This window comes from Gymnodraco acuticeps, unplaced genomic scaffold (genome assembly GCF_902827175.1).
Source record: "Gymnodraco acuticeps unplaced genomic scaffold, fGymAcu1.1, whole genome shotgun sequence".
In the NCBI taxonomy this organism is placed as follows: domain Eukaryota; kingdom Metazoa; phylum Chordata; class Actinopteri; order Perciformes; family Bathydraconidae; genus Gymnodraco; species Gymnodraco acuticeps.
Genome location: NW_022990023.1, coordinates 790,378 through 818,231, shown reverse-complemented (window position 1 = coordinate 818,231; position 27,854 = coordinate 790,378). Strand labels below are relative to the sequence as shown.

Sequence of the window (27,854 nt, the reverse complement as noted above, 5' to 3'; positions counted from 1 at the left end):
TTTAAACTTCTTACAAAAAACACAATTGCAGGCGACCCACTCTCTTAAATCAAAGTGCTGCAGCCTATTAATATGGAATACCTTGGCTGAAGAGTGCCTTCAGTGAGATACTGAAACATTTAAAAATGGCTGCAATTTAGCTGTTCAAGTAGGAAATATATCACATAAATCGGTTAGGTTCTCATGTTGTGCTGGCCTGCAGGTTACATAAATATATAATGGGCTATTATAAATGTTGAATTTCCACAGAGTTAATAAGTGAACTTGATCCAGCAGAAATGTTCTACATATGTAACATAGTCGCTGCTTGCCATCAATTTGTTTTGGGTGTTTTAGCAGGCTGATGTAAATGGAGGCTGTTAATGGGTTTATTGAGGTTATTGTGCGCATAGTCTCATGACGTCACGCCCTCACGCGTTGCATCTCGAGCCTCTCAGTTCTTTGTCATCAGAGTGTAGGACAGTCCGGATCAAACGGGGTTGTTTTGTCTTTGCACCTGCGGAACGGGATGGATTTCTCCAGCTTTTAGAGGATGTATCGTTTAAACACAGTCCAATAAGGGCAGTTATGGACACTTAAAGTTGAATGCATTCCTTTATTAAGTTGGTTTAGAGTTTCATTGTGATTTATTTTCGTGCGCGGGTGTAAAGTGTTTTCCTCCAACCCACTGACAGCCTGAGTTGGAGTTGATGTGAGCAGAGTGAAGTGGAAATGGTCCACCACCAGCGCGCCTCTCTGTGTCACGCGTGTTTTTTTCAATCGTCCAAAAGTCCGACAGTTTTGCACGATGTGGTTTTAGCTGGTGGACTCGGGTGGAGAGTTTGGACTCTCACTGTTGGATCTAGCGGACGGATCATCACCTGAACTAACATGATGTACAACCCGAAGAAAAGCGGATCTGTGTGACAACTTTTATTTGAATCCCCTCTTTAAAAACCACTACAAAAAGCGCAATGTTTTTAATAACTTTTGTCATGATTTTGTCCTTCCCGGGTAAGTTATGCTTTCATCTGTTGATTATATTGGCTATAATATATTTTAAAACTGCACCTGTTCCTTTACAGTTTAACACGCAGCAGACAGTTGGAATAGGGCACTTCTAGCCAAATGGCCAAACGTATGATCTGTTTTGATTGTTAGGGAAGTGTGTCTAAGGCTCATTGTGCCTCTGACAAAATAATCAACCACTCTCTTGTAAATATTGTAAATTGACTGATCGATTACATTTTGGTGTATAGAAACAAATTAAGAAATTAGTTCACATCTGGATCACAAATCTGTTCCTGCTCCCAGACTCCGGGTTAACCTTGAAGGGTGACGGCAGCTCGTCCTCCCGGCCCGTGCGCTTGGACTGCGTAAAGGCCAGCGAGCAGTGTCTGAAGGAGTACAGCTGCAGCACCCGGTACCGGACCATGAGGCAGTGTGTGGCGGGCAGGGAGAGCAACTTCAGCGCGGTGCAAGGTTCCGAGGCGCAGGGCGAGTGCCGCAGCGCCATAGAAGCGATGAGGCAGAGCACGCTGAACAACTGCAGGTGTAGAAGAGGCATGAAGAAGGAGAAGAACTGCCTCCGGATCTTCTGGAGCATTTATCAGAGTTTACAGGGTATGCACTGATTCATAAGATATACCTTTTACATTACATTACATTACATTGCATTTAGCTGACGCTTTTATCCAAAGCGACTTACAATAAGTACATTCGACCAGGAAGACACAACCTTGATGAAAACAGAATCATATAAGTACATCAGGTTTCATAGAGCCAAAACATTTAAAGTGCTACTCAACTGGCTTTAGATAAGCCAGTCCTTTATCAGTATATAAGTGCTTTGTTAAAAGTTCTATCGCTCGAAGTGGAGTCGAAAGTAAATTATAAGTTGTAGAAGAAGTATTAAGCTTATTGCAGTCTTCCTTTTAGATTTGACCATTAAGTACAGTCATAACATCAGAACATTTCATTTTTTATGTAAAAAGCATTAGGCTTATATTGGGTAATTACCACTGTATCTGGCAAAGGTGGATCTATAAAACAACTGCTTGGTCTAATCTTCAATAATGCATTTTTTTCCATACTGTTCACTTTATATGTGAAATATTGAACTGCAAAGACATTTCCAGATAAAGGCAGTGAAGCAAAAAAGCACCACATTTGTTTCTGAAATAAATGTAGTAGAGTAGAAGTGGCTTATACTCAAAGAAAGTGCTTAACACGTGTATTTCGGTCAAGTTAGAATAGTTGCTGATTGATAACACTGACTAATCCCAGAATGAATCAGATTTCAGTAAGCAATTATCTCATATCTTATTGTACTTGTAACAAGATCAAACTACGTCATGAGAACTATTGTCCAATTACACAACAGTACTCATATTTACAAAACAACCACGTAAGTCAATATGAGTGATTCACAGGGATTCATAGTGTTGATTCATAATTGACAAAATGTTCAAGTGTATCAGATAGGCTACCATCCTCCCACACCACATGTTTGCACACACAATGTCAAGCTCATATTGATGACAGTTGTTTTTCTCTCCCATGCAGGTAATGATTTGCTGGAGTACTCTCCATATGAGTCAGTCAATAGCCGTCTCTCAGATATCTTCCGCCTGGCCCCCATCATCGCAGGTAAGAAGCTGCTTTTACATCGCCAACATTCCTCACGTTTTAGTTTGGACATTGTGCAAAGTTAAAGGTCCCAAGTCATGGCCATTTCCACTGATCATAATTCCATTGCTGAGGTCTACTAGAATAGATTTATATTGTGCAATTTTCCAAACTCACATTGGTTTCTCATACAGCATCTCTGTAAACTAGGCCTACGTGTATTCACAGAATTTCACTCTCTGCCTTTAACGACTCGTTGTAGCTCCAATAACTCCAGCCCCCACCCTCCCTGTGAGCACAGTGTGCTCTGATTGGTCGGGACGTTGTGAATCGCGCTGAGCTCCGTGGAGGTGTGGTTTACTTGTTTAGCGACAGCGAAACACAGCCAAACTCATCCTGACCTGAGCACACACAAAGTCACGGCCGAAGTAAAAACAATAAGTGTGGCTTGATATTGAGTAAGAAAAAGGTTGATAAACGCTGTGAGAATGGGTCTGCAGAGAAAATCTCGCCGCGATCCCAACTGTCTGTTATCAGCCTGCAGCCAGGGAGGAGAAATCAGCAGAGCTGCCAGTGTGTGTGTGAGGAAGTCTGTGGATTGGTCAATTTGGACCAATCAGCGGGGGCTTAACGTGACGGCTCCGCGGACGTAACGTAACGGCTCCACGGATTAGTCCATTTGGTTCCGGGTACCGCATGACCGTATCGCGTCATAGCTCTGGGCGCGGCTACTGGCCATTCCTACGTCACGATACCCAGGAAGTAAACAATGGACAATGACGTTTCTCCAACGAGGCGTTTTGGGGAGGTATTTTCTGTGTTAGAGTTGTACTCGCTACAGGGTGTACTTTGAGGGTTTTGACTCTGCACACCGTTTACATGCATAAAAACCTTCATAACACACAAGGGGACGGGTAATAACCGGAAAAGCATGACATGGGACCTTTAAGTCACAGCACACACGGAGCCATTAATTCTCAGTTGTACTCTAAACCCGGCTTAAATCACCACCTCACTGCTGCAAATCTGTCACTATTTGACAACCACTCTTCTGTTGCCGTCTGGTTTCAGGCTGCAGCTTTCAACGCTCATTATCTATCACAAAAGCTTTTTACCTGCCACTGTGACCCACCGTATACAAAGCAGAGTCATTTAGAATATTTCACTTTCAGCTCTCAAAGCGATGAGGGGTTTGCATTTTTTTCCACTGAAAAACTGAACTGGAAGTAGCATTTAAGGAGGTATTTTTGAATTAATTACGCCTTTTAGAGCAAAGCCTGTGTTGTCCGAGCACCAGGAGCTTAATGTGTTGATTGTGAAAAAAACAGAAAAAGCCAAACAGATATGTTTGTTGTTGCGAATGTATGGTATAGTGGATGCTTTCAAATGTCAAAGGAGTGCATTTGGACTTATATATATATGCAGGTCCATATTTAGATTTCACACACACAGAGAAGCAATTAACCATCTGTCTGCCTTCAATGGCACTGATAGAACAAGAGCTGTGTGTGACAAGTGCAGCACTCTGGCTCTCGTCAGTGTTTGGCTTTCTGGCTGCAGGAGGGCGTCTGCTGCACCGGCCAGCTACCATTCCAGTGGGGAAAAAAATGGTCATTTGATTCTCCCTCTCCCTCTTTGCTGCTCCCTCTCTCCGTCTGGCTCTCGCTGTGATTGAATCCACTTAGCGTATCAAAGTGGCCCTGCTCCACACGCGATGACATAATGGCAAACTGTATTTCAAACACAGAGTAAATAAATATATATTGGAATTCGGATTTCTCCACAGCAATGCCAGACTAAGACGAATGGCAACAAAACTGAAAGTGGAAGAGTGGTTTCACAAGGCTTTCAGATAATGAGTACTAGTAAAACAAAACAGGAGTTACTAGAGGACAAGAACAACACATTTGCTTTTTGTAGATGAAACAAAAATGTGAAATGTTTTGATCTTGATCTCTAGGATATTAAAAAAAAATCTGATCTTCAAGGTGCTCTTCACTCACAGTCAAGGACTAATACAGACATGGCAGTTTAACTAGTGAATCTCTATTTGGTGCCATAAATAATCACCAATGTATTTGTGAATATCTGAGCAATATAAATTGAGATGCAGCCGAGTAGCCAGTTTAATGTATAGCTGTGTAAAAAGTCAAAGGCTATATGAAAAAATAAACCACCTATTGGGTTGAATATCAGGAATCCATTTGCCATAAGTGACCTCATTCCTCTCTGCAACTAAACCAGGCCTCAGGCAATGTGCAGTGTAAATGCAGTAGTAGAAAATCAAGCTGAAAATCAATGTTTGTTACTATACATTGAGGCAATATATACAAAAATATATCATTATATTTAATATATATGAATTAGTCGTCACAACAATAGCTGGGGATTGTGGGTAGTGTAGTCTCTTTGGCGCTCCACATTTCAGAGAAAACAAGTTGTTTCTCAGAATTGAAGGGGAAAAACACAAAAGCATTGTACACAATTTAAACCTATCAATGTCGTTTAATTAACAAAAGGTAATCTGGTGTTTTTGAGTTGATGAGTAGTGGAGATATCACTGTCAAATCAGTCGACAGTAAGGAGAATACTTACTTCCGGGTGTACAATTCTCCGTTATGCAATGGGAATGGACGCTCACATTGCCTTTAAGAGCTGCCGACATAAACGGATGCGGTGCTTCCCTGAGCGTCAAATACCGCCGCCGATGGGAATACATTGCAATCAGTTGAAAGCTCTTTGCGTCCGTTTATGAAGCTGAAGGAGACTCGGCGCGTCACAACTGGACGCCACGGGACCCTGACCAAGCGTCGCTCCTGGACGCTTAGGGAGTGAGAGTGTGTTGCTCAATCATAATCTAATATTTAATCAATCCGCAACCCATGCTATTAATCAGAAGTGTTCATGTTATGAACTGGACAGCTCAATCTTTGCTGATTAACCTTTTCCTATTTGTTGTGTAATAAATACAACTACTTATGATCCAAGCCAAGTTCTGTGTCAAGTGTCTTGCTGGCCACCCACTGATTAAAGTGAAGGGGGCTGGCAAAACAAGTCTCACTTAAGGTGGGCTGAGTTTTAAGGTGGACTAGCTTTGTTGTGCTCAGTTTTTAAATTCTACCTTCACTTAGTCACTTTGTCATATGCGTCTACAGAAAGCGTCACTTCCAATATATTATTACATTGTTAATTCAAACTGAAAGGAGTGACATTCAAGCCAATAACAGTTTGAATATAGTCTCCAGAAACAGCTGAATTAAATGCTGTGTCATTTAGAAATCAATGAAGTTAATGAAGTGCCTTTCAGAGACGTTACAATGCTGCTGCGCAGACTGAGGGAAGGAGGTGACTACAGAACTCTAAACGAAAGAAAGAAAACTGCTTCTGTACAACATACTGTGTGTTTATGTCTATATAATCTTTATGTAAGCTTAAATAAAAATCTTTGCTAAATTCCACTGATCTTATTACAACTTTAGGTGATTCCAGATGTAACTCTACCTTCTCGGTTATGCTTCGTTTGCAATCCTAGCTAGAGTTAAGAAAACATTGTTGAAGGGTATATCTTGTACAACCACATTCCCAACTTATAATTACAAAGATTTTTAGAGACAAGATGAACGGATTGTGAATTTCCTCAACCAGTCTGACACCACTGATGTAAGAGCAGATTACATCCCAAGGAAAATCTTTGGAGTGTACATGCTACATTTAAGAATAAACATGGGAATCAACTCATTTTGTTCTCACTGCTTCCCTTTAACAATGAAATAATAGCTAAATTAGCGCTTATTTGAGTATGAATATGTCAATTTAGACCAGTCTTAGGGCCTTAATTAATACCATTTGTATTTGCAGACAAACCACTTCTAATCTATTCCTATTAATACATTCCTGCCACTCGTGTTCCTATGATGATATACCACCATACATTGGAGCCCATTTCGTTTTAGAGTGACAAACTTTTTTTTTTTAAACCCTCGAACCAGATCCTCAGTTTACTTGTAGGATTAACTCACGTGTACTGACCTTACCACTGACCCCAGTACCGTTCCCCACTCCTCCCAATCTATCCTCATCAGTAGTCCAACAGAGATTCAAGTCGGTGAACAAGAGATGAAGACAGGCATGATGATTTTCCATTGCAAAGATCTCCAGAATAATTCAGTGGTTGCCTGGAGCAACAGAATCATCCTCTGTTGTCTTTGTCCTCTGCCATTGGTCCGATCAGACCATGAAGTAAATATGAGCAAACTGCTCCAGCTGAACATCAGAGTATAGAAGACAGTCTTTTAATCTGCTGATCCTTTAAACCAGGGGTGCCCAACCAGTCGATCGCGAGATGTGTCTAAAAATAGAACAACAACATTCTGCTTTATCGTTAATGTCCTGTAACATAATGTTCCTGTGCCAGAATAATGCACTTGAACGCATCAAAGCTTTGTGATTGGCCGGCGTGACCCCATGTGTCGGGGCGTGGCTGGTGGGCAGTGCACTATTTTCGCTGACGTTGTTGTCCGTGTCAACAGGAGTGACAGTAAAAAAGCAAAAAAGCCCAAAATATATAATTTTCACTCCGAGTGGGAGGATGATTATTTTTGTATCTATTCCAATTCAAAGTCCATCTGTCTCATCTGCAATGCGAGCGTGGCTTTATCGAAGAAGGGTAATTTAGGAGCGGCATTTCAAAACAGTGCACAAATGCTACGAGACGGAATTCCCTCCTAATTCTGCCCTACGCTCCCAAAAGGGGAGGGGCCTGAAAGGACAGCTAAATGCACAGCAGTCCATTTTCACCAGGCCCAACAACAAGAGCAAGGCTGCTACCATAGCATCTTATCGTGTCAGTCACGTTCTTGCGAAACACATGAAGCATTTATTTTTATAATCTACTAAAATGCAACAAAAAAAATGGTTCGATTCTATTAATGTTGTCTTTTTTATTGCACTTTGGCAGCAGATTCCTGTGTAGCTTCAGATCTGAGTTGTCTTATTAGTAAGCCTAATTTATACTTTTGTAGCAACACTGTTTTTATATAATGGCAAAGAATGGGTTCAGAGTCTTTTCTTGTTCTCATTCATAACACTCCGTTCGATGTCTCACTATGGGATGCGCCTCATCGCGGAGCAAACAGAAGCATCAATCTCATTACGCCAATCCTGATTGGCTGGAGATCTTGACGTCAGCGTCAGGGAAATCACCCCCTATAAGTAGCTTGCGCCACGACGCATGCGCCATTCAAACACCTCTTCTCGCTTCAGAGCACATCTCTATGGTAGCCGGACAAGCTTCACGGTCCACAGACTGAACCCAAATATCCATTTCGGTCGACGGGCGCTTGCCGGCTACTCCTTCTGCTTCGCAGGAAGACGGAAATTACTAACGCTAGTTATTGTTGAAATCGACCTCGCCGCTCTCTTTCCCCGGAAAGTAAGCTAGGTCTGACTTTTTTCAAGCTAGCGTTAGCTTGCTCCCTCACTACCGACACCACGGTAGCAAGGAAGTCTTTTCTTTTCTCTTCCCCACGGAGGAGGAAAGGATTAAAAGGAGCATACTGCCACACCAGTCAGTATTCTCCGGGAATAAAAGACCCACACCGTCCTTTTCTCCGGATTAAGGACAGGGTGGTTACCTCTTTTTCTCCCAACCTACCTGTTGAGAGTGGGTCCTCTCCACGCCACGAGGCGAACAAGATGGACGCCCCTCTCCCTCACACCAGAGGAGTCAGGGACTCGGTGGCTCGACTCTGCGGCTGCGGGTTGAAGATCTCGGGCACAGACACACACCAGGTCTGCTCGTCCTGCCTCGGGCTGGAACACGCCCGAGGCGCTATCGACAACCCCGGCTCGTGCGGACATTGTGTCCGCTTCACCGTAAAGAGCCTCCGCCGACGGCTAGCACGCCAAGCTAGCCTGTCGGAGCAGGAACCCCCCATGTCCTCTGACCTGCCGGCCGGCAGTCAAGACGCGGGGACATCTGCCACAGAGAGTGAACCCCTCTCCATGTCGGTCTGGGGCTCAGTATCTGAGATGGCCGCAGAACCGGATTCCCGCGCCCTGGCAGGCCGGGACCCGGTGGCGGCAAGACACGCGGGAACGGGACCCCACGCTTTACCGAGCTGGGGCTCCCGGTTAGACCTCACCATGGTCTCACCCGCGGAGGATGTCCTCGAGCTTCACTACGACGAGGACGAAGAGGACGCCTCGGTGTTCCTCCTGTCCGAGTCGGATGAACATGAAGAGGACATCTTCATGTCATCGGCTCAGGCTGCAAAGCCTGGAGCGAGGGCTGCTCTCCCAGACGATAGCCACACCAGCTTCGCCCTGTCTGAGTATGGACCTGCAGGCCGTGTGCAAACGCGCTGCGGCCAGACTCGACATCCCGTGGCCTGAAATGGCCAAGGAGACCTCCAGGTCCCGCTACGAAGGGAAACATTTTCCCCAAGCAGCGCGGACAAAGAGGCAACTCCTTCCGGTCTTCCCGGAGATGTTGGATGAGGTGTCGGTTTCGTGGAGAGACCGGCCCTTCAGCAACAAGGTCCCAATCCAGGGTGCCTCCTCCCTAGACTGTGACGGAATGGAGAAGCTCGGCCTGCTCCGCATACCGACCATGGAACCGCTGGTAGCAGCCCACCTCCTACCGAGGATGGGCCCGTCACCAAGCAGGAACCCCACGCTGCCGGCAAAGTCGGACCGATTTCAGTCGACAATGACTGAACGGTCCTACAAAGCCGCAGCGTTGTCCGCCAGGTCCCTGAATGTGGCCTCGCTGCTAACCGCTTACCAAGCGGAGCTCTGCGAGGACCTGTCGGGTAACCCGGGGGCAGCCACTCTGGACGAGATGGCAGCGGTCACAGACATCTGTCTCCGTGTCCAACGTTGCGCCGTCCAGGCCACAGGTAAGGCAATGGGGATCATGGTGGTGCAGGAAAGAGCGAGATGGCTCAACCTCACCAACCTCCCAGACCGGGAAAAGGAGGATGTGCTGGATATGCCCATCGTTCCCGAGGGAATTTTCGGCTCCGCTCTTGCTTCCATGCAAAAGAGGTGTGAGTCGAAAAAGAGGGAGGACGAGGCACTCCACCTCTGCCTCCCTCGAAGGGTCCAGCCGCTGCCTTCGCAGCAGCAGTCCTTCGCCCAAGCTGCCTTGAACCCTGCTCGGTTTAAAACACCGAGAACGCAGAGGTCGCAGGAGACGAGGGCGAGCTGGCCCAGAACCGCTGGTAGCAGCCCACCTCCTACCGAGGATGGGCCCATCACCAAGCAGGAACCCCACGCTGCTGTTACGTAAGAACTATAGGTTACTTACGTAACCCCAGTTCTCAGAGTAACATGAAGTGAGATGTCTCACCAGACGGCCCTCCTTGCTATGTGAAGCGAGAAGAGGTGCTTATTTTGAATGGCGCATGCGTTGTGGCGCAAGCTACTTATAGGGGGTGATTTCCCTGACGCTGACATCAAGATCACCAGCCAATCAGGATTGGCGTAATGAGATTGATGCTTCTGTTTGCTCCGCGATGAGGCGCATCCCATAGTGAGACATCTCACTTCATGTTACTCTGAGAACTGGGGTTACGTAAGTAACCTATAGTTTTCCTGTGTCATATGTGGCAGCACTGTTCAATGTTTCTTGAAAACATTACCCACTGTAGTATGTGACGTGTGAATAAACTCCAACTCTGTATCAACAACACTGTTGTGTAACTTCAGTTAAATACTTGTATGTGTGTAGATTAGAAAGAGGTAAGATAAACGATCTGCAGTATTTTATGAAGTATTCATCGTACAAAGGTCAGTTTTATACAAGTAGAAGTGTGTATTTACCTGTAGTAGGCTGTAAGTAATGGCTACGCCTCTCTATTTGGACTGGTAGATCTCGGCAGACTGGCAACTTTAAAAGTAGCTCTCGGTTCAAAAAAGGTTGGGCACCCCTGCTTTAAACACAAGACTGCTTTCAGCCGTATCAGCGAGTCACCTGAAGGCATTTCCTTTCCCACACTTTGTTTTCCTTCTGCCCCTCTGTGACCGCAGAATAACACCATTTGTTCCAACTGAGTTAAGCAGAGGGAGCTCCAAACCCAATAATAGACACAAGTTATGGATTACAAGTTTGAAGATGCTGCGTAATCAAATAGTACAACTTAAGCATTCAGTGGCAAACTTTATCTTATTTATTAGTAAGCATATTGTGTCAAATGCATATCCTAGTAGATATGCAACCATGGGTGATGCAAGCAAGGGCTAATCATGACTTTGAGATAAGAAAATAAAACGCTGTCGGCCGCAAATGATGTTTTCGGTCAGGCGTGGAAGTATTTGACGTGCACAGCTAACCACACCCTGCACCCACACACAAGCACGTATACAAACACTTAATCATTCATACTATGTGCATTTGTGCTAGAGACCTTCATCTCCATGCAAATCACCCTGCCTGCACGTTTTCCCTTACATAGACAGTGACATCCTCTCAGTGCCTCAGGCTTTCCTTACATCTCTCAGGTTGATGCATTAATGACTATCAATGCTTAAAAGTAGAAGGGAAGAAAAAAGACCCCCCTATTATTATTTAGCAAGTTCATAACTGACTTTATGAACAACACAAGGCATTGATTCGTGCTCTTGCTCTGATATCCTGCAGTCATAACAGCGCTATGTGTCTAGTCATCTTAAAACAATCTTATCTTCTATTAGAATCATTCTGAATATGGCCCACTTGAGACATGCAGGAGGTATTTCACTTCCGTTTGAATTAATATAGGATGACTACCTGGAGGATTAAATGGAAATAAAAGGAGGAATAGCTTGTGCGGTATGAACTAAGTGAGATTTTGCTAATTACATGGGTGCACTTTATAAATGGGTCTTGGGTCTGGTCATAAATACTGAGACTTTGGCGTGGATTTAGCGGTGCTGGCAGGGAGCCTGATAGGAGGCAGGGTGCCATGAAGGAATACGCCCTGACCATCGCTGTTTTCCATTATGGGAGATGATAAAGAGGGCACTAAGTGGAGGGATAGGTTTAGAAGGATTAAATAAAGCAGTGATACATTGTAAAGGAGGATTTTATGGCATTAATCTGGACAGCATTCAAAGACAATATAGCAATATAGTTGTCTTGCAGTTTGTGGGATAGGGCATTTTTAGGTAAATAAAGATCAAATGTTTAAGGTTTGGACATAGTTTTTAAACATTACATGGCAAATATACATACTTTAGCTGGATTCAGGTGCCAGAAAAGTTTCATTCAAAATAGAACAATGGGAAAATAATATGTGCCATATATAATTATGAATCATCTGCATAAAAATGTAGCTTTTTGATACCTGGAATGGATGCATAAGAAAGGGAATGAAAGGCTAATACATATTTTCATTGAGGCAGAAATAGTAATTTTGCATTTAACACAATGCTTAATTTAGACCCTGTTAAAAATACAGTTACAGAACTGTTGATAAAGGATAATGTAATCAAAAATGCATTGATCTTTTTCTAATTATTATATAAAATGTCTTAACTTAAAATACATGAATAACTAATTAGATCGAGTTATGAAATATACAATTAGAAACCTTAACAAATATATTTATTAAAATACACAGCCCTGTTCTTTAACATGGTTGTGAGCCACAGGACTCAACAATGCTGATCAGTTTTAACCGACCATATGAAGTGGGCTCCATTGAAAGACTTTAAATCCACTTCTCCTACAGATCTCCATACACACAGCTGGCTCTGGAGGTTTGGACGCACTAATACTCTACTATAATCTGTGTTACATACTGTATAGGAGGATTTACATGGCAGACGCAGATAAAAAGGGAAATTCCATGACACCATGTTCCTATACATATTCTGGGATTACAAAGAAAAGCTTGAGCAGTTGCTTTTCAGAACGTTTTTATCCAGAACTGCTACAATGGAATTAAACCATATAGAGAAAGGAGGTTTAATACCAGCTACTGCTTCTGCCACACCTATCAGTTATTTTGCACAACTCAACTCATTTTTGAATTATTCTAAATATTTCTTCGCTGATAGCCGATTCATATCACAATTACTGTAACCAATATAAATAAACCAAAAATGGTTCTTTACAAACTACAAATGATGATATTAGTCAGACGCTCATAATGGTTCCGACATGGATTTATTGGATCCTTGGAGAAACATGCAGTTAAGATAATGACTGGCCAATTAATTTGTCATCACTGTGGGAAAGGAGAATAGCAGGCTGTGAAGTTAGTTTAAGCCATGTTCTCAATAATACATGGCTGCTGAGGTTAACAGATACAAAAACTGACAAAAGAGAACATTAGATGGCAAAAGGTGGCATATTAGTTCTTTTCTGTAAGTAATACAATACGACGTTGATATTGTCAGACCCAATTCACCCCCTCTATAGTTTGTTGAATGGTGGCATCAGTTCAGGAAATTCAGTTGGTGCTTTTTATATCATGTGCAAAGTGATAATAATCCATCTAAACCTGCCCTGTTCGGACATTTAATTAGCATCATTTGCAGCTCGTAAACCAGTGTGAGTTTTGTAATTTTTTTGACTTTTTATAGCTCAAACAATGATCCAACTAGCCGATAAAGAAATCATTAATTGCACAATCCTAGTTTGTTTATTATGAAGTGCTTATTTTGTCTAACAGCTGTTTTAGTATAAAGTGTACTAAAGTCCTGATACATATGTTTAAAAGCTAAACAAAGATGCTAGCCATGTCAATCAAGCTTTGGAACATGCTAAAGCTCACTCATTTGAAGTGTTGTTTGTAATTAAATATAAAAAACGTTATATGCTGCTAAACGTTCATAATCGAGGGCCTTCCAGACACTGTAACTCTTGGCTGCTGTATAATAGAAAAGTTTGGTTCTCATATCTTTACTTTAGTGAATGCACGCCCCCCCCAGGACACCATAATTAACCTCTTCTTTGAGATATACATTTAACCCTACCATGCTGGCGGTCCTTCAAAAGGTCTTTTGTATAAACCAATTAGAGGTCAAAGGGTCAGATTCCAGTGTTTGCTACTCTGGTTTAGTTTGTGGTCCACATCAATGGCAGCATGGTGGCCTTGCTCAGGGGTGCAACTCAAGAAGGCTAAGTGACATTTGTTTTTCTTTAAGCCTATGGATCTTTGAACAAGATATGTTCTATTTAAGGGGGGGCATATCGCATTACAGCTCTTGGAATGCACTTCTAGGTAAATACATTTATTATACAAGAAACTAGAATAATGTTTAGTTAGAGTCAATAACGTATATTCTAGGTTTACATGTTGGCACAGTCGTGTTATAATTATTTTTGACAAATGACCTCTTTGTGGTTGATTTGTTTTTTTAAATGTCAGGCTTCACTCATTTTAAAGAGAAACATGACCATCAAGACTTTAAGACAGTGAGAGGATTACAGAAACAAGAAAAGAGTGTTTTTCTATTGATTACAATCAGTGCAAGCAGCACAGAACAAAGCACAGACAAATAATAATGTCCAACAAAGCCCTGTTTTTAAGACTCATTGCCAGTATTAAATAACTTCATAGACCAGCATGTGTTGAGCACATTTCTAGAATGTGCTACTACTAATGCTCTCAATATTCTTTTGTGGGAGATTTCAACAAAAGTAATTTTTTGAACTTTGCCATATCAACAATGTCATAACTCTCCGTCTGACTTCAATGTGATCTTAGAAACATTTAAATATGAATTGTACTCTTGAAACTGAGAATATTTGACCCCGTAATTGGCTTATTAAATGCAAAAATGCTCCAGATAGAAAAGGTTTTCTCCTGCCGTGGGGTGCTGCGTCTTTATGGAGTCACACTGTGACCTACAGCTCCAACCCTCTTACTCACACTTAGCTCGGGCCGCCTTCTACATCCACATACTTAGATGTATACAATTATGTCTTCCACAAGTAGTTACTTTTCAAATGTGTGTTTTTAAGACCAGAGAGAGCATGTCTCTCTTTGTAACTGTAATTGAGGTAGAACTGTCACACCTATGGCCCCAGACCTACAAACAACCACTAAGGGATCACAGCCCACATCTCTAGGCACTTGTCAGATGTAAGTAATGGGTTTTGCAATATGTGATTAACCCAAGGTTCAACAATGTATTCAGATGTAATCATGGCTCATTCTGCGGTGCATGAAAGAGTGCAGTGAGCTTCAATTCCACCTCAAAAGGCAGACTTACAGAATTCACCCTTCCATCTCGAGGCTGAGGATACAGTTTGTGTTACTGTGCAGGACCCGCTGGAGCAGGAAGGATTTTATACCAACAAATAAGAAAAATGAGATGTGAGGGAGTCATTATGTGGGCCATGGAGTGTTTTTAATGTGATGTGATGGAAGGGCAGGCAAACTGGGATCATGGAAGCAAAGATGGATGACTTTTACGTTACCTTGAAGCAGGGAAAAAGCACTCAGTCTGGGCAGGTTTTTTCACATTGAACGTTTGTTTTGTTTTTCCCAGAGAGTTCAGACGTGTAACAAAGCAACTGCAACAAATGTGAAGCAACTGGAGAACAAATTGGTGCAATAATTCATAATGAAGCCCATTTAAAAGATTGCTATATAATGTTTGGAAATACAAGCATGAGTGAGTTCAACCAGGCTCAGTTGCTCTATTTAATTGTCAGTAATGCAATACTAGTATAACATTATGAGGAACTTGTTAAAAAATATAGAAAATATATATCTGGAGGGACATTTTTGAAAATGCTGTATATATTTATTCTGGTTATAACTTTAAGATGAATAGTCTCTTCCAATCATTTTGGATAATTCATCATTTGGATAATTCAATAGTAGCTAAATATATTTAAATGTTATCTACTCAATACCTTTTTCCAATGCACCTCAAAGATACTCTCTTATGACTGGAGGAATGGAGATGTGCATTGTTACTGTACCAGGTATCATGTAAATAAACTGTCAGTGTCACATCCAGATGTAATGGAACTTTTACAAGCTGAAAATATGGATTATGAGTGGAATATCCCTTTTAAAAAATCGCCCTGCAGGACAACAGTATTTCTTTGTGGAGCATTTCTTTCTCTTTTCACTAGAAAAGCTCTTGGCTGCACTGTTGGCTGCACTGTATCCCCTCATATAATTCACTTTGAAGCACTAATCCTTCATGATGCGAGAAACTGTACAATACATCTTACATGATGAAATATGAATTGATGCGTTTCTCTTCTTCCTCAGTGGAGCCTGCGTCTACAAAGCAGAACAACTGTCTGAATGCTGCCAAGGCGTGTAACCTGAATGACACATGTAAGAAGTACCGCTCGTCTTACATCACCCCGTGCACCAGCAGGGTGTCAGCGTCTGAGGTCTGCAACAAGCGCAAATGCCAAAAGGCCCTACGACAGTTCTTTGACAAGGTAATTAGGCATGTGATTTCTCAGCGCTATGTTCTGCTTTTGTGTGCGTTTGATGTTGCTGCTAAAATCAACATCAAAACTACATGTGAAATTGTTTTTCTTTGAAACTTTTGAATACAATCACTCTGAAAAAGTCACAGTGACTTACCAGAACTTAATGGTCACCTATTATTCAAAATTATTTTTTGCACACGTTATTATTAATAATATACAAATATCAGTGTTTCCCATACATCGACATACAAACCCCACGGATCCTCAACTCCGATGTGTCTCACTCATTAAGGCGAGACACGGCAGGCAAAAACATCGTTTTTCATGCACTGGTCAATTTTGAGATTTTGTGCTATTTTGATTCTATAACATGTTTTCTTTCACGCTTTTGGAAGGAAAACGTACAAAATACACATTTAGGTGTTTATTTTACTATGGTTTGTCTATTTGCGTCTGTAGATTTCTCCTCAATCCACCAAAAGTTAGCATTCTACCGTAACATAAAGTACCGCGACCGCTGTTTGCACCATGTCATCAGAGATATCGTTGGAAAGCTGCCTCTCTCCTGCACAATCTCATCGGATCCAAATATGGTCATTTCCTTTGTATCAGCAACCAATCGTGAAAGTACAAAGGGGTCTTAAACCAAGAAACTAAATCTCATTGGCTGGTGTCAATTTGCGTCACGTGGTGTGCTAAAACACTTCTTGGTTTAGCTTTCGCTGGAAATTTAAAGTGGACCTATCGTGCTATATTTGAAACATATATTGTAGGGCCATACCTATAGATATAAAGTATATAAATATTTTTTTTTTTTTCAAAATACCAAACAGATCCTGCATTTTAGCCATGCCTCATTTCGCTCCATTTGCTCTTTCCAGCCCTGTTTTTGCAGGGGGCTGATTCTGTGCAACTGACCACGCCCTCCTGCAGGAGAGGGGAGTTGGCAGTTACTTTGGCATTAGGGCAGGGATATCTAGATACTTTCCAAGGTTTGACATAATGAATTGTGCTACTTTTAAAGCAAGCAACGATGTTTTCAAATCTGTAATCAAAAAGCTCCTCAAAAACACTATCGAAGCAGTTCCTGACGTTGCTACGTTAGTTCAAACAGTAACAACGGATAATTTTTCTTAGCGGATGCATGTCAATTTAAATCAATACAACTATTTTTTAAATCAATAAAATCATTTTCTAAATCCATAAAAGCATTTCAATTAATATTGGGAGTCATGTCGTTACTTTGTTGAGAATGTGGCCATGTAATAAGCGGGATAATGTGCAGCAACGCGGTCATTATGGGGAAAAGAACACAGACAGGCTGATCAGGAGCCCGACGCGAAGCGGAGGGATCTAGATCGGCATGAGTGTGAACGCTGCACATTATCCCTTACAGTACATATGATTATATAGAGTCATTATCCATTTGTTTTAAAGCAGGAGGCGCAAACGCTTGCCTCGGGGAGGGAGAAAAAGAGCCACAGCGGAGAATAAACAGAAGGACAACCATGGAAACCATGCAAGGGAAGTCTTCTTCGCTGCTTTTGTGGCAGACTACAGCGCCACTTACAGGCCTGACATATGTACTACAGCGTCTCCAGCGCTTTCGAGCAGCAATGGCCGGCCGTGGCCCAACCTCTCATTCCCCTGATAGGTGGAGAATTGATCAATAGCCATAGCGCCACCGTCCTGACGTCAGGACAGTGTTCAAATCTGGATCAGTCTGTATCAGATCCGTTGCAGCCCCTTTTTTAGAGATTTGGGTATGGAGGAAAATAGAGAGGGTTGTGTTTTCTGACACTTGGTGAGTTCCCTGACACACCGGGGACACATATTCATGTATAAAGACATACAAAAGTGCATTTTGCATGATAGGTCCCCTTTAAATCTCAAAATGGCAAAAGAACAGCGAAAAAAACATTCACATAGAAGACGACAACAATTGTCACTTGCACGAAGCAATGTTAGACAAAAACCAAATGATCCCGAAAATGAAATACCTTCACGGAGTGCGTAGAGGCGCAAGCTGTCATCCAAAGAACAGCAGGGTTAAGGTAGCGCCCCACTGCAATCTTTAAAGGTAGTTTTCTCAAAATGAGTTTTTTCTCCTGTTCTGAGTGAGAAATCTCCACTTCAGTAGCACTTACATAGACCAAACCTTCCAGTTATATTCCTATCAATATTCTGAATGCCTTTACTGAAGGGTTTGTTCATATATCATTCATAGCCTGAATTATATAACATTGAATACCTAAAAACATGGCGAAAATTGATATTTTAGGGCTGTTGACAGTATTTTCTGATTTATGGAGAGATAAAAAGAGATGTCCAAAATCCCTTCTGTAAAAACTTTAGATTCTAATATGACTACAAATGAAACCAGAATTTCGAACCTGACTTTATCCAAAGTTCAGAATTGTGTTCCTGAAATGTATTAAAATATGCGCATATCTAATTAGATTATGGCTCATTTGCATGGTGGGGCGGGGGGGTGCGGTGCCCCTAAAAATATAATCAAAGTATGTGGGAAACACTGGATAATAATAATAATTTAAAAAAATTATATTATTTACATCTTTTTTTTCTTTCTTTTTTTTTAATCATCTCGCGAACCCCACTTTGGGAACCCCTGTCCTAGAGCACCATTGTGTTCTTTTTAAGCAAATATCTCTCAGAGCGGCGTTGGGAGTGGCTCCTTATTTTCATCTAAAGTAACAGTCAGAAAATCAGCCCTTCTGAAACAGGGCTGAAACAGAGGGGATTATGGGATGCTGCAATGCACGATCAGTTTGGTATGTTGAGCCAAACACTTCAGAGACATATTTTGTATATATCTGAGACCTATAATATCTTGATGAAAAACAGTATAATAGGGGACCTTTAACTATAAAAGTATTTATTAACTGGATATGGTAAATTCCTCAACTACTCTAGTACAGGTGGTCGTGGCATTGGAATTAAAATATGTTTTTTAAAACATCAATGGACATTTTTTATGTTTTATTTCCATAAAAAGGTCCCATCTAAATACAGCTATGGGATGCTGTTTTGCGCCTGTCCATCGGGGGATCAGACAGCATGTGCAGAACGCCGACGGCAAACGATTGTCCCCGTTTGTTCCTACGAGGACAAAGACAAACCCAACTGTCTGTCTCTGCAGAACTCATGCAAGACCAACTACATCTGCAGGTACAAAGTGACGCTTAATGGGCTTCATCTTCACTCTTATGCAGTCTAACGTTCTTCACAATAGTGTCGGTTTTTGTTATGAGTTATTATTGAACATTATAAATGTGGCAAAATACTTTATTTGTCCCACAGAGGGGACATTTACATTTGTTACAGCGGAAAAGAGCTAAAGACAGCTTAATGTTAACTAAGAACACAGTCCCCCTGCTTCCACTCCTACTGCTATTTATTTAACTTTTAACTTTATGATTTGCCTTGTTTGTTTGTTCACCATGTAAAGCGGCCTTAGGTCCCTTGAAAGGCACTATACAAATGTAATCTATTACTATTATTATTATTATTAAGAAGCATGCATAAAAAAAATTAAGACAATTTCTTTTTTAAAGATTACACAATTTACAAAATACACATCCTGTAACAGTTCTGAAGATGTAGCAGCCAGGTATATATATATATTGCACAGTTATTAACGGCATATATATATATATATATATTGCACATAGTTGGTATTTAACAACAAGTTAAGCTTATATCTGATGCAGAATGAGGAAATAAGCATCTTTAATTTGTTATGTTTTTAGGTCAAGGCTGGCAGACTTTATCAGTAACTGTCAGCCAGAAGCTCACTCCATATCGGGCTGTCTGAGGGAGAGCTACGCCGACTGTCTGCTGTCTTACTCGGGTCTAATTGGTAAGTTCTCTGAAGCATTTGAAAATTGGCCTCAGAATTGTGTAGATAAGACTAGTAACAGGACCTAAAGCTGGACTACTGATGCCCTTTGTTCTGTGCCCCTGATATTACTCAACAGTGTGACATCCATTCAGATTAACATGTTGCAAGGTCGTTTTTGAAATCAATTATTTGCCGGACAATATTTGTTAATGAGAAGCATGATTAGAGGTGATGTAAAAAGCTTTAATTGGATTCTGTTTTTCTGAAGCCAAAAGATAGCAGAAACCCAAGAGTAGAATGTTGATTGTTCTTTCAAAAGAGCTGCACATAATATGTGTTAGTGCTACCATGACAGTCACTGTGCAGCTATGGCCTTGTTCAAACAGTTCAATAATTCAATTTCCCAAACAGCACTTGTTAAAGAATAGAAGAATAGACTTAGGTACAAATGTAATTTTAATAAAATATAGGAGAAAGGATATGAAAATATAAATCAAACCATGAACGAATGTCACATGACGTGCAGCCTACAGATAGCGCTTTATCAAAGATTACACAGGAACTGTGAATCTTTCTCTGTAGGCATGTATAATAATACAAAGCTGTGTATTCTTCAGTGGAGATTGAGGCACCAGATCCCAGTTTATGAATTACAAATCCATAGGGTACAATTCATTATAGCTCTGTGCAAGAGTAGTGATTATTTCCTTTTGTCCAGCCTCTCTGCCATCAGCGGGTTCCATTATGTAGAAAAGTAACAACGCTGAGTTTTAGTAATGAGATTTAAACACAGGGCAACAGTGACCAATTGCAAACTCAACAGGCAGACATTTTTAATCTACACCATTCATATTGCACTCCACACAGGTTACACCCTCTAATTGGGCCCCCTGGCTTCACCACTCACTTCTGTCTCCATACACAGAAATGTGCATGTACTTGCACAGCTAATAACTAAGAGCCTACTCAACCCATGCTTCCTGTAAAAAAAATGTGTTTGCAAATTGTCCTCTTTTTCAGTTACATCAAGATGACAAAATTGGCCGAAGATTGTTTCATTTAACTTGAAGTACGTGTGTCCCAGTTCGGTCACAACGGTCGACTCCAATAGGTGGAAGGCAGCCTTGAAAACTTTTTGCACATATGTTTGCATGTTGTTGAACAGGCCCTGGCATATATAATGCGTATACTTTACAAGTCATGGAAGCTTATAATCACGATGCTGCAGGTCGTTACAGTACGTCAGTGAAAAGGCAAAGGCAAATGGAGATAAAGGCACCCTGTAATATTGAATATCTCACTCTCATTGGCTGATCTGAATATAGACATTTGACACCAAAAGGGTCCCGTTTTAGAGGGTTTCAACTGTGAGAGTGGGACTACAGTTTCAAAGACTCAAAGTAGTTTTGTCCTCCTTTATGCTGCAGGTACAGTGATGACACCCAATTATGTGCGATTTCTTGGCATCACCCTGTCACCCTGGTGCGACTGCAGCAGCAGCGGGAACAGCAAGCCAGACTGTGACAAATTCTCTGAGTATTTCACCAACAACAGATGCCTACGTGAGTTCAAACCTTGTGCTTTTCTTCACCACAGAATGCCAGATTGACCATTTTCTATTTGTAATTAAAGACTAGGAGATGATGAATAAAACCTGGAGTTGTATGCTGATCTTTGTTCTCACTTTCAATACAATGTGTGTTACAAGAAATATCTTTTAACAGTTGTTTTTTTCTCATTCAGGCTCCAAATCATAAGGGTATATAGAAGAGCAATATTAATTGAATGGCAATGTCCTAAATTGCTTTTACAATAACTCATGCCCAATACGTTATTACTATAAAACTAAACACATTTCAAATGTGCTGGTGCAAAGGTATCTTAGAATAAATGTCAAATAGAAATTGCATTACAACCTTTTATTTTACACGTTTTCTTAATTCAAGCAGGGATGAAGTACATTTTTTGTGAATCATAAATATTAAAAGGCGGACGCTGCTTTTAAAAAGGATCTCTTGAGAAAGGTCAAGTGATTTCTTCTCCTTCACAATTATCATTTATTTAAGCTGAACATGGACAAAATATTCAGGGCCATGGCATTTGCTCTTATTTCTAAAGCATCTGCTAACTTATAAGATGCGCATAATTTGTTATTAAATGGACGTTCAGAGGGCATTTTGTTAGATAATACTTAAAGTATTACATGTTTTTATAACAGAACTAATGACATTGGGTGCATATTAAGTCATGTTTGAAAACAGATGGTTTATTTTGCTTTCCAGTCACATTCCATTTAGTTTTAAACAGAATATTACATTACATTACATGTTACTTGTTAGACGCTTTTATCCAAAGCAACTTACATACTCAATACTGTGGACAATCCCCACAGGAGCAATTTGGGGTGAAGTGTCTTGCCCAGGGACACAACGACATGCTGACTGCAGTGGGACTCAAACTTGCGAGCCCCTGATTCGAAGTCCAGCACTCTATCGACTTAGCCACAGCCGCCCTATAATAGTGCATACATTCAGAAAAGGATCAAGTAGGCCATTCATTAATACACTGTTCTTGCAGGTAATGCCATCCAGGCATTTGGTAATGGCACTGATGTTGGAGTTTGGCAACCCCAACCCCCGATCCAGCCCACTGTGCTGGAGCCTAGCATCACCCGGCGGGGGGGGAAGGATCGAACCGGTAACGGGCTGGATTCACTGAGCGACATGAACAAACTGGACCTCGATGACGACTCATTATACAACATCTGTGGGACCTTACAGGTGAAGTGATTTAAAGTAGAGAGTTTAAAAAGTGACGTTTCTGTTTTCAAATATAGGATGTAATTTTTTTTAAATGGTATATTTAATTTAACCATTAAATCTGTGTGTCTTAAAAAAAAAGACGAGTAGAAGATATGGAAACTGCATCAGTTTTTATTAGATTTTAAAGTCACAACAACATTTTTGGAGGAAGCGCAAACTAATCTAAAGAAACACGCAACATTTTGATGCAAATCTAATCCAAGGAGTAAATTATTTTTGATGTTATGCTTACAGACAAAACAAACATCAGTGTATGGAAATTCATAATAGAACTTTTCAATTTCTCAGTCAATTTACCTCCATTAATCTTTTCAATAGAGAAACTGTATTAGTCTTCTAAGGATTTCTATGCTGAAAAACAAAAAGTACAGCTACTTTTATTACTGGTATTATCATTAAAAATACTAATCCTTATGAAGTCATTCGTTTGTAGTGAGTTTTCCTCTTTTTATGGCTGAAGCCTACAATAGGACAGTGCCATTTTAAGGAAAAATAAGATGAAAACATTTACCACAACAACAAAGGATTTTGATATTTCCTTTTTGTCCTTGTGCATTTAAAAAGGCATCAGAAACCTCTCCAAACTTCTGAGCTAAAGTGCCTGACTCTAAATTGATATCAGGGGGAGATCTATTCAGAGCTTTGTGTCTGCGCGTCAGTCGTCTGGCTCCATGGATCGAGGTCTATGAAGGCACAGAATCCCCCCCCCCCACCCCCGGGCAGAAAAATGAGACGTCAGAGCGGAGTCAGAGTCTCCCAAGCTGTCATGTCAAAGCTAATTTGTTGCCAGAGTAACATCACAAATGGGCCACAGGGGTAGCGTGTGCATGCATGTGTGTGTGTGTGCAGGGAAACCATTTTATTGTATAGGCAAGGCAAGTTTATTTATATCCTTTATAAAAAAAAGTGTCTTCCAATTTCCTTTTTCTTGTGATTTCCTACCTATTTAGGGTTAAAAAAAAACATCTTGCAATTTAGACTTTTTGTATTGATTTTTATTTTTGGATTTTACAGTACGTCCACTGTAGAGGACATAAGGACCATTTTAGTGGGATAAAACCATAGACTGTATATATAGGATAAAACGCACCTTTCAACACAAAGCAATTCAAAGTGCTTTACAAAAATGAAAGACATTAAGAAAATGGCATTTAAAAACAGTCATTAAAAAGGAAAGATAATTAAAAAACATTAAAAGAAAAAAGTATCAGTATAGGTGTACCGCTTTTCTTCATTTGTAGGTGCATGTTTGCTGACATTTCTGTTACTCTTATCTGTTCATGCTTGAAAAATGTAAATGCCGATACCGATTACTAGAACTAGACACACAACTATTAAAAAAAAAAGCTAATTTGAGCATCATTTTGAGAACTGTGTTGCCCAACAAATCAAAAGTACATTTTTGACCTTGGAGACAGTAGTCGGCAAAATGACCTCACCGTCCATTAAGTAACATACTGATCGTATTGCATATCTTTCTCAGCAGATCAAGTTTCCACATTTCAAGCACCACTGAGAGTTCTTTCAACGACTGCTCCCAATTCAAAATGTAAAGAAAAATACATCTAATTTTAACATCTTAGACTCCTGGGACAAATCCATCTGTTGAGGAACATTGTGTGATATGATCGCAAGCTTTAAAACAGCTAACTGCGGCATCGAGCTTGTTTACACTAGACTCACATTTTATTCTTGGATCTTACTCATTTGACATGACATCCATATAAATGTGCTTCAAATGAACTGTTTGGCTTCACCAACACTTCAGACCTCTTTTATCCTCTTCTGATAAATACTATTGGGCTATATTTTTAAATGAGATGATATCACATAAGGGAGACAATCTATCATGTTGGCTTTTAATAGCGATAATATGATTTATCTTCAGTGAAAGAAAAACACATCCTCCAGGAGAAAATACCTCCTATAGAGCAATGAATCACTCCTCTCAGGTTCATAGAATTATTTCTACTTAAAAACCAACGCATGGACTGTTTATAATGTCCCCAAACCACTATGGAGTCACTTTATCATTTTCTGTTCATCTGTATCTATGAGTGTGTGTTTGTTTGAGTGTGTACACAATGTGTGTGGGTATTTTTGTGTGTGGCTGAAAAGGTTTGAGGAAAAGTTTTAAATGTATTAAACTGTCATAACCTTGAGTTGGGGATCACACACACACACACACACACACACACACACACACACACACACACACACACACACACACACACACACACACACACACACACACACACACACACACACACACACACACACACACACACACACACACACACACACACACACACACACACACACACACACACACACACACACACACACACACACACACAGCTGGAATCTCCTGCCCGAGGAGGAGGATTATACAAAGAGGTGCATGTAGGTCTAAACCAGGGGAATTGGTGGGCACTGAAAGCATTATCATACATCTTATTGTTGTTGATGCAGTAATGATTTTTGCTCATCCTTGTTTTACTTTAAAGTCGATGCCCTTCCTTTAGCAACCTCCAGACAGAGACAGTTTGTTCACTCCACTACGCTGACACTGGCTAAGAGAAAGTCTGCCGTTTGCTTCAGAGCATCTTTGCAGCCAGACTGCGATCTTAAAATACAGGCAAACGAAAAATGAAAATCGATGTTTCTGTGCCGTCACTTACTTATTTATTTCCTTCCAGGCCCAAAAACTGGTGTTGAATCTAACGGTGGATACTGCTCAATGTGTGGTGAGTATCGTTTTATACAATCTATTCAATTCATTATTTCAGTGTTGAACTACATATTTGTAAGGCAAATTATTGTTGTGAGCATTCTGATATCATAAGATACAACATATGGATCCCTTAAATGTTGTTATTAAAAGACCAAAAATATGCTTCTCACAGTCCAAATGTCTCTAGCAAAACTCGACACGTTTTTTTTACATTAAAAAGCTGACAAATGCAGAAACACAAAGAATCTGATCCATGTTCAACCATCCACACATAACTGACAATTAAACAAAAAGGCAGATAATTGCTTTGCCGTTGTAATTCATCAGGTCTTCATATGCACAAATTAACTAAAAGATATCTAAAATGTAAAAACAAATAACTCTGACCCTGAATTTCAAACCCAACATTATCAGAAATGGTGCTATCGTTGTAGTAGATTTCATAGTGAAGGAAAAACATATATTTTTAGATATCGTTCTACTCAACTTAACCTCAAAACGATGCTCTCTTCCCTCAGAACCATCAGCTGGATGAGTCCGCTGACTCTAAGGCCAACGCTCGCAGCGCGGCGGCAGACTTCACCTTCTCAAACCCCTCAAGTGTGCTCCTCGCACTAACCGTCGCTTTAATACGGCTCAAAGGTTTCCAACGTTTGTAAGATCTGAGGACTACGGATCAACACTCATCAGATTCAACTCATTTTGATTTAGACATTTGCCTAAGTGTGACACCTGCATTTTTCTTGAAATGGAACTAAGAGTGCTACAAACCTAGAAAACTGAGGATTATATCCAAGGAGTCCACGATGCTGAAATCAGACTCATTTGCCTTCCATAGGGGCAATTCGGGTCCTTCAAGAATCACATTCACACTGAGGAAGACTCACTCTTTTGGAGCTAAACCCTGTGATCTGATGAGCACGTGCGTAGTGTCACTTCTTGGGAACCGTTGCAAATCAGTGCACATTTGACTGAATGGACGGCCAACGTGCGGAGGAGTGTTTTCGGGATAAAGCGGATCATCGTCTGCATAACTGTGCTTTCATTCGTCCAGTCAGTAAACTGCTTTAGTTCAACAACAGGGAAACTAGGTGTTGTGCTGATATATAAATGTCACAAGAGACAACTAACACACGTCATAGACACAACGTATGGAACATGATTCATAACACATGCTAACTAAATAAACAGCGTAACATTTTGTCAGAGTATTCTCAAAGTATGAAGAACGCAAACAGCTTCTCTTCTACATGTTCGGTACTAGGTATAGATTTGTTTTGTAGATTTATTTGATTGTTACGTTGGTTTGTGGTTTAATCACATTGCCTCTTAAAGAACATTTTGTACATACGATGCATAAAGTGTACACTCAATTACAGTGTGCTGCCGTCAGCTTGTTACATATCGTCTGTAATGTTTTTTGAGAGTCTATGTTAGTATCTGGAGACTGAGGCCTCTCAGCATTACCCAGTGTAGCTATGATTTAAAAAATGTGATGGGGTTCTTTAATCACGTGGTTACAGATATGACTGTTGTGTGATGTTTTAGATGCAAAGAGCATATCGTTATCTTAAACAGTACTTTTTCCTCGAGGAATAGCAAACTATCTGTAACACCAACAAGAACATACAGACTTACAAAAGTGATTTAAATGGATAAAACAAAGTAATGTCATGCTTTTGTTCTAATGAAAGTACCTATGTTCTGATATTGATCCATATTCTTCACACTGCCTCCAATACATTTGATTTTTCATAACGTCCTGTTGAACAGTATAAGGAACTAAGTTTGATTTTTTAATAACAATGTGTACATATGCACTCGAGCAAATGCCAAAAGATTAAAGCCAAGATGAATACATAATTATTATAAACAGGGCAACTCTTTTTTATCATTCAAAGAATGTACAACATAATGATGATGAAAACTTGTTTCTTGCCATTTCTAAAAATACGAGTGTTCAAATCACATACATTAAAGCCTGTAATGAGGCACCTCTTTTTAGATTTCAAATGTATTTGTAATGTTTTGGTCCAAAAATACAACTGTGTATCTGACCTATAGATATTACCACTTGAAGACATCTCATAAAGGAGGCCACTTTTATGTACAAGACGTCTTCATGACCATTTGAAACATTGGAAATCTGAAATAAAAATGGTGAACAATGACTCGTGCTGGTTTCTACGATCAACTGCAAACGATACATCCTGTTTTTGCCTCGTAATATTCCTTTACCCCAATGTTAGTTCTGTATTTTTAGCATCTAGGATTATAAGGCAGCAGCAGACAGTTCGCTATTGTCAGTCCGATCACATCAGTCCCGTTGCGGAGTGACACGGCGTACAAGGACGCAGCCTGTAGAGGACGGACTGCTCACTGGACATGTCTCGCCAAGAATATGACACACCTGTTTTGGCACAGTGATGGAATACT

At 40.7% G+C, this 27,854-nt stretch overlaps 1 protein-coding gene across 1 annotated transcript; it reads left to right on the top strand.

Moving 5' to 3' along the window:
- Positions 1-463: 463 nt before the first annotated feature.
- Positions 464-27,589, top strand: gfra1b (gdnf family receptor alpha 1b). Its single transcript, XM_034214291.1, has 10 exons — positions 464-993; positions 1,294-1,602; positions 2,545-2,628; positions 15,828-16,006; positions 19,017-19,189; positions 19,771-19,880; positions 21,290-21,424; positions 22,440-22,642; positions 25,384-25,431; positions 25,937-27,589. The coding sequence occupies exons 1-10, from the start codon at positions 954-956 to the stop codon at positions 26,075-26,077; spliced, it is 1,422 nt and encodes a 473-aa protein (XP_034070182.1). The 5' UTR covers positions 464-953; the 3' UTR covers positions 26,078-27,589.
- The last annotated feature ends 265 nt before the right edge of the window (positions 27,590-27,854 follow it).